Source organism: Acipenser ruthenus, chromosome 10 (genome assembly GCF_902713425.1).
Source record: "Acipenser ruthenus chromosome 10, fAciRut3.2 maternal haplotype, whole genome shotgun sequence".
NCBI lineage: Eukaryota > Metazoa > Chordata > Actinopteri > Acipenseriformes > Acipenseridae > Acipenser > Acipenser ruthenus.
In genome coordinates, this window is record NC_081198.1 from 1,686,584 (window position 1) to 1,705,516 (window position 18,933).

General features: G+C 44.5%; 1 protein-coding gene across 7 annotated transcripts in view; it reads left to right on the top strand.

Moving 5' to 3' along the window:
- LOC117404595 (microtubule-associated serine/threonine-protein kinase 2-like) overlaps positions 1-18,933 on the top strand; it is a 103,033-nt gene that overhangs the window by 36,610 nt on the left and 47,490 nt on the right. For 6 of the 7 annotated variants that reach the window (XM_059031461.1, XM_059031462.1, XM_059031464.1 and 3 more), the window contains one exon: positions 18,278-18,309. In XM_059031461.1, coding sequence (XP_058887444.1) covers positions 18,278-18,309 — 32 coding nt within the window. Of the gene's footprint in view, positions 1-3,307; positions 4,079-18,277; positions 18,310-18,933 lie in introns of those variants that run through there. The other variant, XM_059031470.1, reaches the window with a different exon arrangement.

Consider the following 18,933-nt stretch of genomic DNA (forward strand, 5'->3'; position numbering starts at 1 on the left):
CCAGCTGTCTGATTGACTGTATCTGATATCTTTATCAGTGTGTTCATTTACATAATGAGTTGGATTGAAACACATGCCTAATGACACTGTATTGCTTTATGAAAGGTGCAGTAGAACACTCAAGAATTCTTTTTACCACTTGTGTGTTTTTAGTGGCACAGCAAAAACTTATACAGTGTTCTCTGTTACTTATTAAAAAAAATATATATATATATATATATAAACAGTAAAGAAATGCTTCGCTGTCATGCTTTCTTTATTTTTGGGTTTTTTTAAAGCAAAACACCATATACAATATTTCAGGGGCTGATTCTTCAGCCACTTGTAGTAATTTCTGATTTATGCACATTTCTCATTCCCTTTTGGATGAGGCACTTCTAAGGTCAGTTGTGTCCCAAAGCGTCTGGAAGAGCAGATTGTGTGACGAGTGTCAGCAAACACACCCACTCACAAGCTGTGATTCAGCTACAGAACAACACACCACAGGGCAGTCCAGGCTGCTTTTTGAGTATTAAAGATCAATGCGTTTTTTTTCATCATCACAGTGACTGCTTGCTAAGAGGTAAAACTATATATAACTAAGCCAAGTAGTTGAGCGTTTGGGTGAGTGCCTTCTTTAGTGTACTGGTAGCTTCTTCTGGTTCTTCTGCTTATTCACTGGCATGGTCAAAGAGCTGACCTGTACCTTATATTGTCCAGGAAAAGATTCAGCTTGTAAACACAGACCGAAGACAAGAACCATATGCTGAACAGAGTGCTCCCCTGCAGAGACTGGAGCGCCACACCTCACACATGCAGCACATCACATTATTACAGAGATTGATCTGCAAGGAAGGGATTTTGTGCAGCAAGTTCCCTATTTTTATTTGTTTTTATTAAGTCTTGTTTCCATTACACCTTGCAATTTAAATGCAATTTGCAAGAACATGAAAGATACCATAGGATTGCCAGAGGGCAATACGAAGCAAATTTAACCGTGCTTCCAATGCACAGTAATTGGGGGTGGTGGGAACTTTTATCAAACTTGTGTTTCAGATGTTCAGCACTGGTCTGGAAAAGTAATAGAGCTCGAGGAAACTTGAACAATTGTGGTTACTGTTAGTGCTCCTCAACCACCAGCAGTTATGAGATTGTGGATGTGAGGGAGTTAAGGGCTCAAAATACATCATACTATAAGCAGACCTGTTTCGTACTGAAACAAATTGATAAGAAACATGGAATATCAACAGATATGGAGAGGGGAAAAAAAAAGAGGTAGTGCTGCAGGACTAGGACCTCACTGTTACCAGAGCAGGCTCGCTGTGTGACCTCATTTCACAAGTCCATTGAACACCTTCGGAGTGACCTGCACCCTGGTGTAGAATGAGGTTCTATTTCAGTGGCCTGCACAGTGACGTTACACTGCATTTACTTTAGTAATCTCAGGGTAATGAACTGCACCGTATTTACGAGGGATCTCGCCACTTGGGAAGCGTTTGAGTTAAATATTTACATGGCAGTTATTGAAGTGTAAGGACCTGCGTTGAGTGCTGCAGTACAGTAATCTGTCGTTGGTTTATTATTTAAGTAATGCACGCTCTGTTAGGTTTTCAGGCAGCACAGCTCTTTCCCTGCGTGTGTGTGTTTCTCCCACGGAGAATGGGTTAACATCCCTTACACGTCTGTTAAGCACATTCAGTTTTAAGTGACTGTGACACATTGCTTGTTTCTGGAGTTGTTATGAGAAAATAATAGTTGCCTTTGGCTAAGCAATGGAGCAAACAAATACAGTTCTGCTCCCAATCTGTCTCGTGTGACGGTCTGGTATTCATTTCAAGCAGTAATTTGAAACAGTTGTTTTTGCTAAAAGGTTTGTATTCACCACACTTGCAGACTCTGATGTATGTAGTGTTAGTATACATTATACATAGTGCAGTGTAAACCATTTGATGCTGTTTGATGAATTGAGTGCTGTACAGTAAGTGTTATTTTATTTACATCTCCTCATCCCTCGGTAGTCCTACAGTATTGTTGTGGTCTAGTAGGAAATAAGGCTGTTAATCTTGTGTTAAAGTTAAGTGCTCTGGCTGAGGGGAGCCATCAGCTGTTACAGTACTGTACTATGTACTGCAGCTAGCACAGCATTAATCAATAACTGGTGTATGCATGAAAGTCAAATGCAAAACTATGGATATGCATGATGATGTAACAAGCTGAGACCCCTGTCTCTAAGCAAACAGGTTTCTTTCTTTTGCATAAAAAACCCCCCAGCCAGGCCTGAACTTTCTCACTCCTGATACACTTACACTCATCTATCCGTCGGGCTTCAGTAAGAGACGACTGTGCCTTCGTCCTCGTCCTCCCCTCAAACACTGAAAGTTTCCACGAAGCTCAGGCAGGCAGGCAGGCAGGCAGGCAGGCAGGCAGGCAGGCAGGCGCGGTGTGGGAGGAATGCTATTATCTCCGGAGCAGCTGCACATCTTGGCACCTTCGGAACGTGCGATCCGGAAGGCTGAAGGGCCAGAACGGAATTTATTTCTAAGCGCCTGGCTTTGCGCTTTGTGGCAGCTTGTAGAAAATTAATTTCATACAGACTTTGTTTTTCTGTTTTTGCTTTGTTTCCACTAATGCAGCTGCTGCCTTTCTTTATTAGACATGCAAGTCACTGAATGACAGAGAGCGTCACAGCTAGTCTGTGTTTTTTAAAGCAGATACTCAACACTATAAAAGAAAGCTGCTACTACTGCCTGCTGCTTTCGGTGTGCTTAGCCCTCCTCCTGATTTACTATTGGATCCGGTTTTCCATTGTCATTTTGCCAGTTCAGTATAAGCTTTGGATTCTGGACCTGGATAGCTGCTTCACAGTACCTTCATTTAAGGGAGGACTTTACTGTTGGCTCTAGCTATTATCACACTGCCTGCGCTCTGCAGTTCCTGGCTGAGAAACAGCTCTTTTGAAATTATACAGGGGCTGGTGTGCAAGGTTACAGTGGGGGGTGAAAAATAGATTATTCTTACATAATTATCTAAAATTGAGGCTTTAAAATATCCTTTTTGTTCCATCACTGACTTGGTGAAATGGTAGAACAAGGGGTTATGAATTATGCAATGTCTGGATTATCCTGGAACATAAAGGGAACACATGTATATCCTTGAGAGAGAGAAAGAAATTAGCCTGTGACCCCCCCTATGACTGTCGACACATATAAAGATCCTGCACTCTCTCCCTCCCTCCTCCACCGCCCCTTAAGCACTACCCTGGCAGTACAGCCCTGTCCAGCGGCTTTAGAGGAAGTCTGCCTTTAGACTGACTAACTCTGGCTGTCGGTGGGAGCTTGTTATGATGAATACGTGACTGGGAGAAATCCGGAGTGGGCTGAGCTCACACTGCACACGTGCATCTGCTGCTGCTGAAACTGGAGACCTGTGGGGGAGAGCCTCTTTTGGCACAGAAGGGCGATCAGCAAGAGGAGCTGCAGAGTGGAAAAGCTCTTGCACCGAATGTGCAGGACAGTTTAGCGCTCTGTGTCTCTCTCTGCATCTCTCAGCCTTGGAGAGACTGCCACACCGCAGAAACAGATGGGACTAGGAGGCAGATGAAAGGAAACGATCAGATGGAGGGATTTCAGAAAATGCTGTAACGCAGAGCAAAACAAAAGAAACAAGGAAGGAAGACAAAACAGCCCTCCAACGTTACCCTGCAGTGATAACCGTCTGTATTGAAATCTCATCTGAGAAGTGGTTTTATTTGGGAGAGACCTGTCTGGTCTACCTCCTACAGTTATCAGTGTTTACAGTTTGAATAGGCAGACCTGTGGATGGATCTGTTTCCCTTCCTTCCCTCTTGAGTGATACTCTGCCCCGGCAGCCCCTGGCACACTTTTGCAAAGCCACTCTCTTCAGGCTCCTCGGAGGGTGACGGATGTGGGCTCGGCGTGTGTTTGTATCTGCCCCCTCTGTGGCAGCAGGATAACTTCTCTGGGACTTCCCCAGCAGGAGGGACCCGGATTTGTTTTGTGAGAGAGCGTGCTTTCTGTGCACGCTGCTGCTCTGACACATGAACATGGACTCGAGCATACTGCGAAGGAGAGGGCTTCAGGTAAGAAGAAACACAAGCTGGGATATTGGTGCTTATTTGAACTTACTTTTAGTGTTTTCAGTAGCTGAATGGGAGGCTAATCTGTGTGCTAAAAGGCTGACAAATCCCAGCTCCCTGACAGATACAGCATGGCTGGTCGGCTCAGATCATTCGTTTGGTGTATGAAACCCAATATGTAAAAGTTAACAGGGAGTACAGAGGGTCCGTTTACTCCAAATTGTCTTCAGTATGTTTTTTCAGATAGTAGAAACACACCCAATAAAGTTACCAAGCCAGAAATAAACAACTCAGATATCGGATTTAGGTGCTTGTAGTGATTTAGTCTAAAATTGTTTATTATTGGTTTTAGAAATGTTATTTTTTTTTCTTCGAGACAAGAATGGGTTAATGACTTTTTGGAGTAAATAGCTTTAACTATTTAGCTGCATGTGTCTTAAAAGCCCATGCACCAGACAGCATGCAGACCTGAGCCCTGCATAGGGGAGGGAGGGCACATTTCTGGAGCAGCAGGGAATCCTGCCTTTTAAAAGGCTGTGGTTCAGGGATATTTGGGGCTCAGCTGCTGGCAATGCTGTCTCGTCATTAAGTGTCATTTAGGACATTCAGTGTTGAGACTGCATTTACAGGAGACAACAACATGTAGAAACGGCTATTGCAACCAGGTGCCATGCCCAAGGGGGTTTGACTTGCTCTGCAGGGATATGCACCCCTCCTCAGTGATGCACTGCCTACAGGGAACTTGTGTTAGGGGTGGAAGTCAGCAGCTACAGCTGTCTGTCTCTACTGTATACCAACCCCTGGGGCCATCGCATTGGAGGCTCTTCCTAGTTAAGCATCTGCTATGTGTCTTGGATACAGAAGCACTCGCCAACCCAGCTTCTACCAACGAGCAGAATTTAACAGAATCAGAGATGCATTTGCTGCATTCAATTTTTTTTTTTTGTCCAGCCCTTATATATTGTGTAATAATTATTTTTTAGTTTATTATTATTTTTTTTCCCCCTCCAGGACATATCCAATAACCCGATGCTCTCATCACACAAGAGCGCTGTGTAACTAGAGAGACAGCGTAGTGATGAAACAGGAGGGTGCAGGCGGTCAGTCCCTGATGGTGTTTTATTTATTCATCTTTATATACCCTGCAGCAATGTGTTTGAACTGGCTCTCCCATGCAGGAGTGGTCTGTAATACAGGATGCTCCTGCTCCAGTCACCTGCTCTGGTGCTACTGCAGAGTACAGGTTTCATTAAGGAGCAATTCTAGACTCAAGGCTTTTGAATAGAGTGGCCATTGACGCACAACCTCGTTCAAGCTGGTAATTATTCAAACTGCTCACATCGGAGCTCTCTTTGAATTAGATCAGCCAGTCTGTCAATGAAGAAAAGCTAACAAGATGACTTGTTATTAAAAATGACTCTCGTCTGGCAGGAATAGTTCAAGCGATTCAGTGATCAGTAAAAAAAAAATTAAAAAGATGTTCTGTACTTGTTCAGACCAGGAGAGCTCACAACAGAGCGAGACTTTGAGCACGAAGAGGGTCGGACACTCATTTTGTAATCGCTTTTGATGAAGAGAGTCATCCTACAAAATCGCTTTTGAACATATTTGTATAATATCTGCTTCATTCCCTTGCAAAGTTGCATTAATTTAATCTAACCGTGTGCACTGTACAGATCCGCAGTACACCAGAGAATTCAAGTGTTTCTGTGCTAGGATGATGCATGCGTTTGATGTACCATGTCCCCACCAGGCTTTCTTGTCATGTTATTAGTGTGGTGCGTTGAACAGTTGCATTGACCCGCTGGGTTAGGAACCTTTTAACACTGCCTGATTGCTTCCAGCTTTTTTTTAGCAGGTGAGGAGGTTTATAGAAAGACATAGACTGCTGTTATTTTTCAAAGGCTTTGCTGCTTTGCGACATTGTAAAACACAGTGGCAGCCTCCTTGTATTGGAGTGTTTACCCCATGGCCAGCCAGGCGTGATGATAACTCAGTATCTCATTATTGGCCAGGCTAAAAAAGCCCTGATTTATATGGGAAAGGTGCTCTAGTTTCCAGACCCCTAATTGGACAGCGAGTATTGTTTGTTCTCACAGTCTTTCATTTGGTATTGAAAATTCCTGTGTGATTTGGATAAATGAACGTCACCAAGGCTCTCATTCACAGCACGGCACGCAGTGGTGCTGAATGAGTGACTGATTGGAAATCGGGTTGACCCGAACATAACTAAGCACTTGTCACATCGCTACTGTATAACTCGCCACTACAAACCTTGGCCTCTGGTCTCGCAATCTCATGTTTATCGCAGAGTGAAAAAGTAGAATTCACGTCATAAAGAAATAATTCCTGCACTTTATCTGTGTGTTTGTCATCTCCTTTTTATTTTTTTTCCATCTGTTGGTTTCAAGCTGTGTTGCTGCCTGGAGGGGGTGGGGGGGTGGGGGGGGTGGGGAGGGTCCTGTGAAATTACTTTTCCTTTCCAATTAATCAAGTTCATGCTTTACAGGATAAAGGATTCATCGAGAAATGATTTCCAGGCGCAGGGATTGTTTCCCCACATTAGCAGATCTATCTCTGTCAGCATCTGGACACGCTTGGATAAGCAAAGTATTCATTAACGCATGGCAGGGAACTTGTGTGATAATGTTAGGCCTACGGAAAAACCACAGTAGCATTATTACCAACCTATCACAGTAACGTTTTGCAAAGTAAATTGTGCAGGTCGCAGCTGAAATGATGCATTCATGGCAAATTATCTTTGTTAAAAGCCTATAATGTTGTAGGGTATTAAACAGCTATATGTAGCAATTAGTAAATATCTTTTTTTAAAAAATATCTACTAGCTACAGCAAAAAAAAAAATGAACTTGTCACAAACAATGCTGAAGCTTTGTTTTTAAGCTTGACCATAAAGCCAGTACATTTGTTTCAAACAGGGTTACGGTGTCAAATATTTTGATAACTGTTGTGAGAGAATTAAGATGCCCATGCTTTTAGCCAGGTCAGTTGAAATGCACACAGCAGCTGGTTAACTCTGCAGTTTCAGACCAGCCAGGGTTTTAAACATGCAATCCAAAAGCTGGTGCAGGCTCATTCTCACCTCGCGGCAGTGCGTTTGGATCCAAACCTTACAGGTGGACAGACGAGCCCCGTCTTGACAGTCGTCTCTGAAGGAACGCTACTGCTGCTCAATCCCAGGTGATTAGGTCAGGTTGATAGAATAGTGTTTACAGCAGCAGAGAGGCCAGCAAGGAGTGGCTTTGCACAGTTAAAGGACAGCTGCACTCATGAGTCTCAAAGGGGCCCGCTATCCACTAACTAAGGGATAATAAAAACCGCTCCGGGGATGGTAAGTGCACTTCACTTGCTATAACTGGAATGGGTCTGCTTGTGACTGGCAGCTTATGGTGTTGTTTTCCCTCACACACTGCGTGGCAAGTGGCACATCCCTCGAATGACTTTCAAGGCAGTGTTCTTTTCATAAATCATTTGTGCTTGAGCGAGTTTGGACAGGAGATGCGCGAGAGTGGTAGATTGTACCTGAAGGAAGGATGTAGCGTGGAATTGGAAACCACTCCGCAGGGAATGGGACAACCAGGGCGGTCTGAGCGCTGTAAAGCTGGGAGGTGGCAGCTAGGCTCTGAGTTCAGCTCCCGTGCTGCAGAAGTAATGGACTCCTTGTACCTGGGTGCTTGTGTGAGTTTTCTAGTTTATTTGTTTTAAATCTGTTCTGTCACGTGCAGTTTGCATAGTGTTACATAATCACATTAAAACATTTCCAGTTGCTCTGAGAGATCGGCACCCCAAAGGATATTTTGCTGGTCTGTGTACCGAATGAATAAGCGACCATTAAACTGAAATGAGTGAAAGGATATCATCCATGCGTATGCATTAAAGAACTACAAAAATCTTTCAGAAAATATAAAGTATTTATAAACCATTCCTTAACTATTATGAAAAAAAAGATGGTTTTAATCTCTACTGTTAATAACAGACACTTACACAAGAGCTGTTTTGAAACTACATCATGAACCCCTTAGGGGATGTGAATCTCCTGGGGAGATATTACACTAAAACCTAAAGAAATCCATCTTGTACAAAACAAAGGAAAACATGCTACTTTTTTATGGTTTACTTCTGCTTTCAACATTGGGTAATAAGCGGTGTGTGAACAGAGTGTTGCAGTGAGTGAAGCACAGCCCCTGACATTATGAACACTGAATACTGTGCTTGGCAGCATGAGGGCGCCCATTCAATCCCTCACCTTGGAAAAAAAGACAATCCTTTAAGCCGTTAAGCATAATTTCAAGCCTGCGGTCCTTTGTGTTCTCCCCCTGCTCTGTAAAGCCTTGAGTGTTTGTTTAACTGTAATTGACTGCTGAACGCGGCCCCCAGCTCATCCTTGAGTTGTGCTCCATTGTCTGTCTAACTAACCAGTGCAAAGCTGGCTAATGAGCCAAGTGAGGCATGCTGCATGTTTCGGAGATGATGACTACTGCAGAGTTGCACTGGGCACAGTAAGCCTTCTGAGCTGATGATCAGTACCCACAAGTTAGTGCTGCTGCAGAGGTGTTGATAGTTCAAAAGTTAAAACGTTATCCAAGGTCTGGTCTTGTGTAACCAATTGTGTGTCCTGTTTTTTAAAATGTGGAAAGAATTGTGAATGTAACTGGAGAAGCATCATCCAGTAAAATTATGTAGCAACAAATATACACTATTTAGGATTTCAAACAATGTACACAAAAGCAAAATAATGACTGGTTTTAATGTTCCCAGTGTTCTGGCCATGCATGTATGTACATGCATGTAGGTTATTATTATTTTAGTCCATTAAAAGGCATGCATGCGAATATCGAAATCCGGTAATAACTAAACTCGCTGCAGCAGCCCAGAGGAGGACATTTCTAAAGTTGGGATGTTAAGGGATTTGTTGCATTTGGTTTCCCGTCACATGAGAGAGATAAAACCCATTAACACAATAATGGGAACTGTTCTGTCTGTGTTCAGTTTGATTTAATTTAAATCCGGGATGCAAATCTCAATAAGTCTCGGCATTAAAACATTTGGCAGCTAAATGCATGTTGCTACTGAATGCTCTGAATGCTGTGCTGTAACCACCAGGCAGGGTTCTGCACACTAAAGCAGGGACGCAGCTATCATAAGTGCAGGTGGTGCAGCTGCTCCAGGGCCCACTCGCACTTCAAAAGGGACAAATAAAATATGTGAACATTTTTTAATTTCTGTTCAAAATACTCCAAAAATAAAACAGTAGGCCTAACGAATAATGACAAGCGAGTTAAAGGATTAGCAGGCACCTTTCCACTAGCCAGCACACACCCGCCAGGTACACTACCGCTGGTATCTTTGGTTTTAACCCTATAGTGCCGTATTAAAATGACCATATATGGGTGTGTTACAGCCCCTGTAGTTTCTCAACCGTAAATCAGAAATTAAAACCCATCCACATATATCCACAATAAGGCATTAAGTAGCTGGCAGAACACCTGGGCAGTGCATTCCGATGAACAGCATTCTGCAATCCGAAACATCTAGAATTGCTCTGTTCTACCCAATTATGAATGAATAACTGTCTAAAAAAAGAACTGTAAGCAGAGCCACCTACATTTTTTTTTGTATTCAGTGTTTTTTAAATGAAGTGGAGTGTAAGTCCTTGTGATGGTTTTATTCGGTGAAGTGGGGCATGAGGGTGTGCACACGTTGTATTTCTTTATTTTTGTACTGGTGTGGGGATGTTACTATTCACATAACTACAGTAGATGTGCCCTTTGTTTTCTGATCTCCTGCTATGATGGGTGGCAGATGAGGTCACTACGAGTGCCGTGCTGTGATGTGCATTGCAGGCGCAGCAGGTGGGACTCTGCATTATTTGTCCTAGTTAGTTCTGCCCAGCATCAGGCAGGACATGAACCGATTATCTAAGAAGCAGGCCTGGTCTTTGGTTCAGCTACTCTTCCAATTCGCTGCACGCATATCCATCCAGAATCGCCAAGCTTCCTGTAGTGCCAATTCACATATACTGCAGAGTTACATGTAAACCTACACTGTGAATTACAATGTACAGTATCTGAGGCAGTGCAATACGGGTGTATTTAGTTTAGGAAATCAGTATGGTGAAAAGCTGTACTGTTTAAGTTCTAATCGTCGGCTCTAGACAGGGTAGAGAGTAGGTTTCTGGTTTTGCATGCACAACTGTATGGCAAGTCTAGATAAGGGAAAAATTTGACTTGGTGGGAGTGCTGTATGCGTCATACCGAATCTCACCGGTCAGTAAGGCTTCTGTTTAAAAGTAGCCAAAAATACCTGTGCTAATAATTGATTATAAAAACAATAGATACAAAAGCTACAGTGTGTGTATCCATGACCCGTGATGCTGGCCTAATACTGCGTATTGTATTGTAGGAGGTGTGTTTCGGTGTGTTGTAACACAGGATTCGAAGTGCTAATTACAGTAGGTCCTTGTAGACCCTCCTGTTCCTCTCCCATTGACAGATAGACAGGAAAGTTGCAATGAAGCAGTTCATTTCATTGTCGGGGGGTGGGGGGGTGACATATTTCTTTATCCGGGAATAAAAATGTCAATGAAGCATACAAAATTCATTTTCAACTGCTAATTTTAATTAGCAGTTGAAAATTTAACACATTGTAATTATGCAGAACTTCTCTGAAATGGACGGATCACTTCGAATTGATTAGCACTGTCTCTGCTCCGAGAAGCACAATACTTGCACAATGCTAAATGCGAGTATTCTTCTGCTTCGTTAACGGCACAATAGCTCTGTAATTAACACATCATTTGGGCAAGGGAGTGCATACATAACATGGTCTGATGATTACTGCACTTCAGTGCTGAGCATAAACCAACAACAAAAAAGATTTAGCAGAGCAGTATGCACATTAAGGGAGGGTGACAGAATGCAATAAGGTTTAAGCTTATTTTGTGTCCTCTTAACCCATTAAGTACCATGTAATTTGATACCTTCCAAATCAGCATGCTACCAGTCTAAATGTTTTCCATCTTTTAGAAGTGTGAAATCACAGACGTATTTGCAACATATATTTTCAGCATCCTATTTTGAGGAATTTCAAGTTAGACGTGTTCCCGTAATCAAACCAGTGAAATTTCACACCGGCTATGAAGCTCAACACAACACGTAGCTAAATTTAAAAGAACAGTGTTGTAAAAACATGTAATAGATGATATTCCGTGTGGATGTATTTAATTATTATTACTACTGTATCTCCCGGGACTTCATGATCATGAATAACACATGATCTAATAAAATGTAATGTAAGCACTGGTGGGGTGTCATTTCCAGCAGATATTCAGAATGTGGTGCAGCAGGTTCTGCGGTGTGGGTTGATGCTGCTTGAGATCCAGAATGCGGTGCAGCAGGTTCTGCGGTGTGGGTTGATGATGCTTGAGATCCAGAATGCGGTGCAGCAGGTTCTGCGGTGTGGGTTGATGCTGCTTGAGATCCAGAATGCGGTGCAGCAGGTTCTGCAGTGTGGGTTGATGGTGCTTGAGATCCAGAATGCGGTGCAGCAGGTTCTGCGGTGTGGGTTGATGCTGCTTGAGATCCAGAATGCGGTGCAGCAGGTTCTGCGGTGTGGGTTGATGCTGCTTGAGATCCAGAATGCGGTGCAGCAGGTTCTGCTGTGTGGGTTGATGCTGCTTGAGATCCAGAATGCGGTGCAGCAGGTTCTGCGGTGTGGGTTGATGCTGCTTGAGATCCAGAATGCGGTGCAGCAGGTTCTGCTGTGTGGGTTGATGCTGCTTGAGATCCAGAATGCGGTGCAGCAGGTTCTGCGGTGTGGGTTGATGCTGCTTGAGATCCAGAATGCAGTGCAGCAGGTTCTGCTGTGTGGGTTGATGGTGCTTGAGATCCAGAATGCGGTGCAGCAGGTTCTGCAGTGTGGGTTGATGCTGCTTGAGATCCAGAATGCGGTGCAGCAGGTTCTTCGGTGTGGGTTGATGCTGCTTGAGATCCAGAATGCGGTGCAGCAGGTTCTTCGGTGTGGGTTGATGCTGCTTGAGATCCAGAATGCGGTGCAGCAGGTTCTGCAGTGTGGGTTGCTGCTGCTTGAGATCCAGAATGCGGTGCAGCAGGTTCTTCGGTGTGGGTTGATGCTGCTTGAGATCCAGAATGCAGTGCAGCAGGTTCTGCTGTGTGGGTTGATGCTGCTTGAGATCCAGAATGAGATCCAGAATGCGGTGCAGCAGGTTCTGCTGTGTGGGTTGATGCTGCTTGAGATCCAGAATGCGGTGCAGCAGGTTCTGCAGTGTGGGTTGATGCTGCTTGAGATCCAGAATGCGGTGCAGCAGGTTCTTCGGTGTGGGTTGATGCTGCTTGAGATCCAGAATGCGGTGCAGCAGGTTCTTCGGTGTGGGTTGATGCTGCTTGAGATCCAGAATGCGGTGCAGCAGGTTCTGCTGTGTGGGTTGATGCTGCTTGAGATCCAGAATGCAGTGCAGCAGGTTCTGCTGTGTGGGTTGATGCTGCTTGAGATCCAGAATGCGGTGCAGCAGGTTCTGCAGTGTGGGTTGCTGCTGCTTGAGATCCAGAATGCGGTGCAGCAGGTTCTGCGGTGTGGGTTGATGCTGCTTGAGATCCAGAATGCGGTGCAGCAGGTTCTGCGGTGTGGGTTGCTGCTGCTTGAGATCCAGAATGCGGTGCAGCAGGTTCTGCGGTGTGGGTTGCTGCTGCTTGAGATCCAGAATGCGGTGCAGCAGGTTCTGCGGTGTGGGTTGATGCTGCTTGAGATCCAGAATGCGGTGCAGCAGGTTCTGCGGTGTGGGTTGATGCTGCTTGAGATCCAGAATGCGGTGCAGCAGGTTCTGCTGTGTGGGTTGATGCTGCTTGAGATCCAGAATGCAGTGCAGCAGGTTCTTCGGTGTGGGTTGATGCTGCTTGAGATCCAGAATGCGGTGCAGCAGGTTCTGCGGTGTGGGTTGATGGTGCTTGAGATCCAGAATGCGGTGCAGCAGGTTCTGCAGTGTGGGTTGATGCTGCTTGAGATCCAGAATGCGGTGCAGCAGGTTCTGCGGTGTGGGTTGATGGTGCTTGAGATCCAGAATGCGGTGCAGCAGGTTCTGCAGTGTGGGTTGATGGTGCTTGAGATCCAGAATGCGGTGCAGCAGGTTCTGCGGTGTGGGTTGATGCTGCTTGAGATCCAGAATGCGGTGCAGCAGGTTCTGCTGTGTGGGTTGATGCTGCTTGAGATCCAGAATGCGGTGCAGCAGGTTCTTCGGTGTGGGTTGATGCTGCTTGAGATCCAGAATGCGGTGCAGCAGGTTCTGCGGTGTGGGTTGCTGCTGCTTGAGATCCAGAATGCGGTGCAGCAGGTTCTTCGGTGTGGGTTGATGCTGCTTGAGATCCAGAATGCGGTGCAGCAGGTTCTTCGGTGTGGGTTGCTGCTGCTTGAGATCCAGAATGCGGTGCAGCAGGTTCTTCGGTGTGGGTTGATGCTGCTTGAGGATATTGCAATCCATAATTAGCTCTCTGATGTAAATGGCACAAGTTTACAGAGGACTGTACTGCATATTGTTTTATTGGGCAGTCGCATGCTAATAGGTTATGGAGACGCTGTGAGTCCAGAGTCTGTATTTCTTCTTCTTTTTTTTAATATTTAGTAATCGCCAATTGATTTTTACCCTGTTTTTCTCCCAATTTGAAATAGCCAATTATTTTAGGCTCCGCTCACCACTACCACCCCTGCGCTGACTCAGGAGCGGCGAAGACGAACACATGCTGTCCTCAGAAGCGTGTGCCGTCAGCCGACCGCTTCTTTTCACTCTGCAGGCCCACCATGCAGCCACCTCAGAGCTACAGCGTTGGAGGACAACGCAGCTCTGGGCAGCTTGCAGGCAAGCCCGATGGCGGCCGGCCAGTCCACAGGGGTCGCTGGCGCCCTCCCCACCCGGGCGACGCTAGGCCAATTGTGCGCCGCCCCTTGGGAGGTCTCGTCCAGGGGGGTTACTACCCATTACACCTGGTGTTATCTTAAGTGGGTAAATACTATATTTGTTTGTCCCAGGGGTATTTAAAGTGTGACGACTATGAATCATAATGGCCTCAGTCAGATAGGAGTCGTATTCTGTAAGGATTTAAATATCCCTTAATTGCATGTCTGTATTTACTTTGTGGATTTGGGTTCGCTTTCGTTTTGGTCTAATGGATCCAGAGCAGATTTAGCAGGGGTCTACTGGCTCGTATCTCTGGCTTATCATTGTAGTGACCAAGCTCTCCAATTGGCAGCAAGCACATTTCCCCATCTCTAGAGAACCATGACAATGACCAGTAAGGGTGTGTGTGTGTGTTGCGGGGGGGGGGGGGGGGGGGGTTCTGCTCACCCAGCATGTTATTATTATTATTATTTATTTTTTAGCAGACGCCCTTATCCAGGGCGACTTACAATTGTTACAAGATATCACATTATACATTATTTCACATTATACAGATATCACATTATTTTACATACAATTACCCATTTATACAGTTGGGTTTTTACTGGAGCAATCTAGGTAAAGTACCTTGCTCAAGGGTACAACAGCAGTGTCCCCCACTGGGGATTGAACCCACAACCCTCCGGTCAAGAGTCCAGAGCCCTAACCACTACTCCACACTGCATGTCCATGTGAAAGGGTAGGTGACTAATTCGAAGATAATTAGCTGACATTTGACAGGGAATTACACTTTCCATCCTGTTTTTGGAAAGTGAATGAATTGGAAGCAGTCTGAACAGTAAAAGCAGCACCGTGAACTACAGTACACAGTGCAGTAACTGTCCACACGGCCCGGGCTGTGTACTCCAATGCCACAGCTTGCTCTCCAGCTGATGAAACTGGAGTAGATCTCAGCGCAGTGATGTTGGGCATGGACAGTGCCAGCAGGCTGACACAGTGCCACAGATGGTGCCCTGTCCTTGAAATGGTGTTTAATAACTGCAATTTAGGATTTCATGCACCAGCAAGCATAGATATGTCAGATTCCTTTTCTTCCTGTCATAGATTTATAGACATCTACTGTGTTGGACTCTTATCAAGCTTGGAGCTCTGTACCGTATGTTATTTTTTTTATTATTTTCTCCCAATTTGGAATGGCCAACTATTTTATTATGCTCAGTTCACCGTTACCACCCCTGCGCTGACTCGAAGACGAACACACACTGTCCTCCGAAGCGTGTGCCATCAGCCGACCGCTTTTTTTTCACACTGCGGACTCACCATGCAGCTCTCGGGCAGCTTACAGGCAAGCCCGCAGGCGCCCGGCCAGACTACAGGGGTCGCTGGTGCGCGGTGAGCCGAGGACACCCTGGCCGACCTAACCCTCCCTCCCCCCGGACGACGCTCGGCCAATTGAGCGCCGCCCCTGGGAGCTCCCGTCCTCGGTCGGCAAAGGAATAGCCTGGACTCGAACTCGCGACGTCCAGACTATAGGGCACATCCTGCACTCTACGCAAGTGCTTTTACTGGATGCGCCACTCGGGAGCCCAACCGTATGTTATTTTAAAGTGAAAAATAAATAAAAGGAAGAAAAAAAAAACGTTAATAGATATGTCTGTTAGCACAGCGCCATCCTCTCCCTGTCACTTTTTGACAGGCTGAATTAAGTTTGTGAGGTCTGTAATCGCTAACTTCCAGGCACGTCAGTCATTCTGTAATAAGCAGGTCCATCGGTTTGGCTAGATTTAGACCTTGTGCAGCGCTGTTTGCTTGATTATCCTGGTTTAAGCTAGTCTGACTCAGTTCCCCATCTCCTTAATTAAATTGCCCTGCACTTTGGCATGCTGTCATGCTGGATAGATGTATCCATTGTGCAGATTTGCTTCTTGCTGCTCGGGTCCAGCCTGTCACTCAGGCTAATTTCATTTTCTTTCCTCTTAAAATTAATTTATGGCAGGGTTCGTGAGATTGTGCAGGGCGAAATCCGTCCCAGAAGACAGACGCCCCTCCTCCGGGAGACGCTGGCAGTAACACAGAGTGATGTGTGATTATCTTAAATAACATGCTCCTCTACGTAATGCAATCAGTCTGGAAGGGATCTAATTTAATTAGAAAACACAGTCTGGTATTAGATATGGGACGAGACACATTCCTCTTCCAGATTCAATCTATAGTCGTGCATGTGTTTCGTGCTTGTCCTTGTCGATACAGCGGACACATGTTCAGTTGCACTGTGTATTGTGTAGCCTTCAGTAATGGACAGTCACATATGAGCGTAGGCACTGGCTGTGAGCTTTATTCAGTAATGTACCAGGTCTCTAATCTGGGATATACAGCACAGACTGTGAAGATGTTGCTGTTACATTGAAGCTTTGCCTTCCATTCTCTGTCCCCCAGTGGATAGGGCATGCAGCTCTGCTACAGGTACAGCAGTGCAGAGTCTTCAGTGAAAGCAGCACTCTGACTTCTGCATGTGTGCAGCAGCTGGTTCAGTGCAGCAGCTTCCTTTGACACTGGCACACTGCAGCATGCTGGAATTTGCAGGTTTATACAGGAAGAAATAACTATGCTATTTACACACTCGGCATAGGTGTAGAAAGAAAGGAGCTGAAGATTTCAATCAGTTCTCAATTCCAACACACAAACACACCTGCCTGGACAGTAGAGTTAGGGGTAGGATCATAGAAGAATTGCATTTAGGGCAATTCATTGTATTTTTGACCATTCAATATTGTTAAAAAAACATATTGCCTTCAGAGTGTCAGCGGCAATCTCACTCTCTATCAAAACGTTCACTGTGTCTGTGGCCGTTACGAAAACAGAGCTAAGTTGGATAAGTTGTAAGCGGTGTGTGGGGGTCTTTCCAGCAGCTCCTGCCCCCGCTGTGCTTTGTGCTGATAGCGGAGTGTGGGTGGAGACGGGGGTACAAGGTGGCTGGGGAGTGCTCTGTGATCAGCTTGGTGGAGTTCTGAGCCGTGCTTGTGTTTCTGTGGGCAGCACGGAGGTGTTCCACAGTGCTGCTGTTCCCTGTGTATTCCCTCCAGTGAAGAGCCACGTTTTCACTGTGATGGCAAAGTGCAGTGCTGACACCTAGTGGTTCAGCTGTGCAGCTTTGCTAACCACAATACAGCGCAGAGGCACAGAAGTGCTTGCAGACCGACTGGGGACTGTGTGTAATAGGTACAGCAATGCCAGCTTTCTGTATGCTCCGGGGCTGAATATTAACTACACTGATTCCTCAATAGTTCACCTCTATATTGAGGAAACTCTATCATTTGGTTAATTTACTGTTTGGCCAGGTTGCCAGTAAATTGTATAAAACTCCTATATTTACCTGTGTAACGGCCCTTTACTAATTCACTGTTTTTCAATATTTTGAAATATTTCGATGTGTAAGTGAAATATAAAGCGAAATAAAGAGAGAGCACTCCAGTGACTGATTGAATTCTCTGTCCTTGTGTCCTATTCAATATTAACGCAGAGCTTTTTTTAAATGTTAATTCAATACCACAGTTTTGTATCACAAAATCTGGATTGTATCATAATTTATTATTTTGGTCACTGTCCATTCCTTCGCTACAGTACCTTGCCCACACATGACACGAGGCACAGTGCCCCCTTGTGGACACCTCAGGACAATGCCAATAAGCAAAGTTGCACATCTCTCATCAGAGATGGAAATAAGACTCCCATTACATAGCAGTGTGACCCATTCCTGGTTTTACTACGTTTAATCAGACCCGCCTGAGCTTGTTGCCTATATACTGTGGCTAATCAATCTTATAATAAAACCTGGAATGGGGGAAACTGCTATGCAATAGGAGTCTTATTTACATGCACTTTAACTTGCACTTATCTGCTCCCTATTTTACTGTATTTAACCCTGCACTTAATCCAATATGTAGTATTTTTTATTTCACTATTCGTAACTAACCCTGATGTAACTATCAACACTGTTATCTGCTCTTGAACTGCCCCGATATCAAATCATACTGTGTTTTGTATCTTGCTTTTAATTGTACTTTAATTCTTGATGTGTATTTTATTTTGCTTAAAACTAAGTTGCCCTGGGTAAGGGCGTCTGTTAAGAAATAAATAATAATAATTATTATTTCTGTCCCTGCTCATACAAGTGCATTGGGTTTGAATTATCTATCTTGGTGCATACTGCTTTCCAGTTTTCTGGATGTTTGAATATTCATTCTATATCTCTGTTTTTTTGTTTTTTTTTTTCAGAAGGAACTGAGTCTCCCCAGAAGAGGCAGCTTGTAAGTATCAGCTTCACTATTACATTACATACACTACACTGCTGGCAGCTTGTTACTGCTAAACTTTGCTTAATTTGTTATGCTGTAATTTAGCTCTTTAAACAAATTCACATTTGCTGTTGGTGAGAAAAAGATGATTTCATGCTGCAAATATTAGAAATACTGGTATGCAGGGTGAAAGCTTTTCTGTAAACACTGATAACGTGCCTTATCCAGAAAAATGCTAAGTAAACAACGCAGGGATTTGAAAGAAAAAACACTTCAATATTACAGCACTGAGTCTCTTGAAATGTCACTGAAGACATTGAAAAAGAGTAATGACACATAACATGAGTCTACCAGACTAAGAAGCAGTTTCCTTGCATTATGAGATTATGTATGATTACGGGTTCTTTGCTTTTACAGTTACTTCAATTTATTACGTTCTGTAATGTGTATTTCATTTCACTTTACTCTAAGTGTAGGTTACTGGTGAGTTGTGTCCTTCCACGAGCTAATCTGTGTTAGTGTGTGTTTGTGAGAGGTGAGAGAGTTCTTTCACAGATAATCTGTTTTAGTTGTGTTGTTTGTGAGAGAGTTCTTTTACAGTTAATCTGTGTTAGTTGTGTTGTTTGTGAGAGTTCT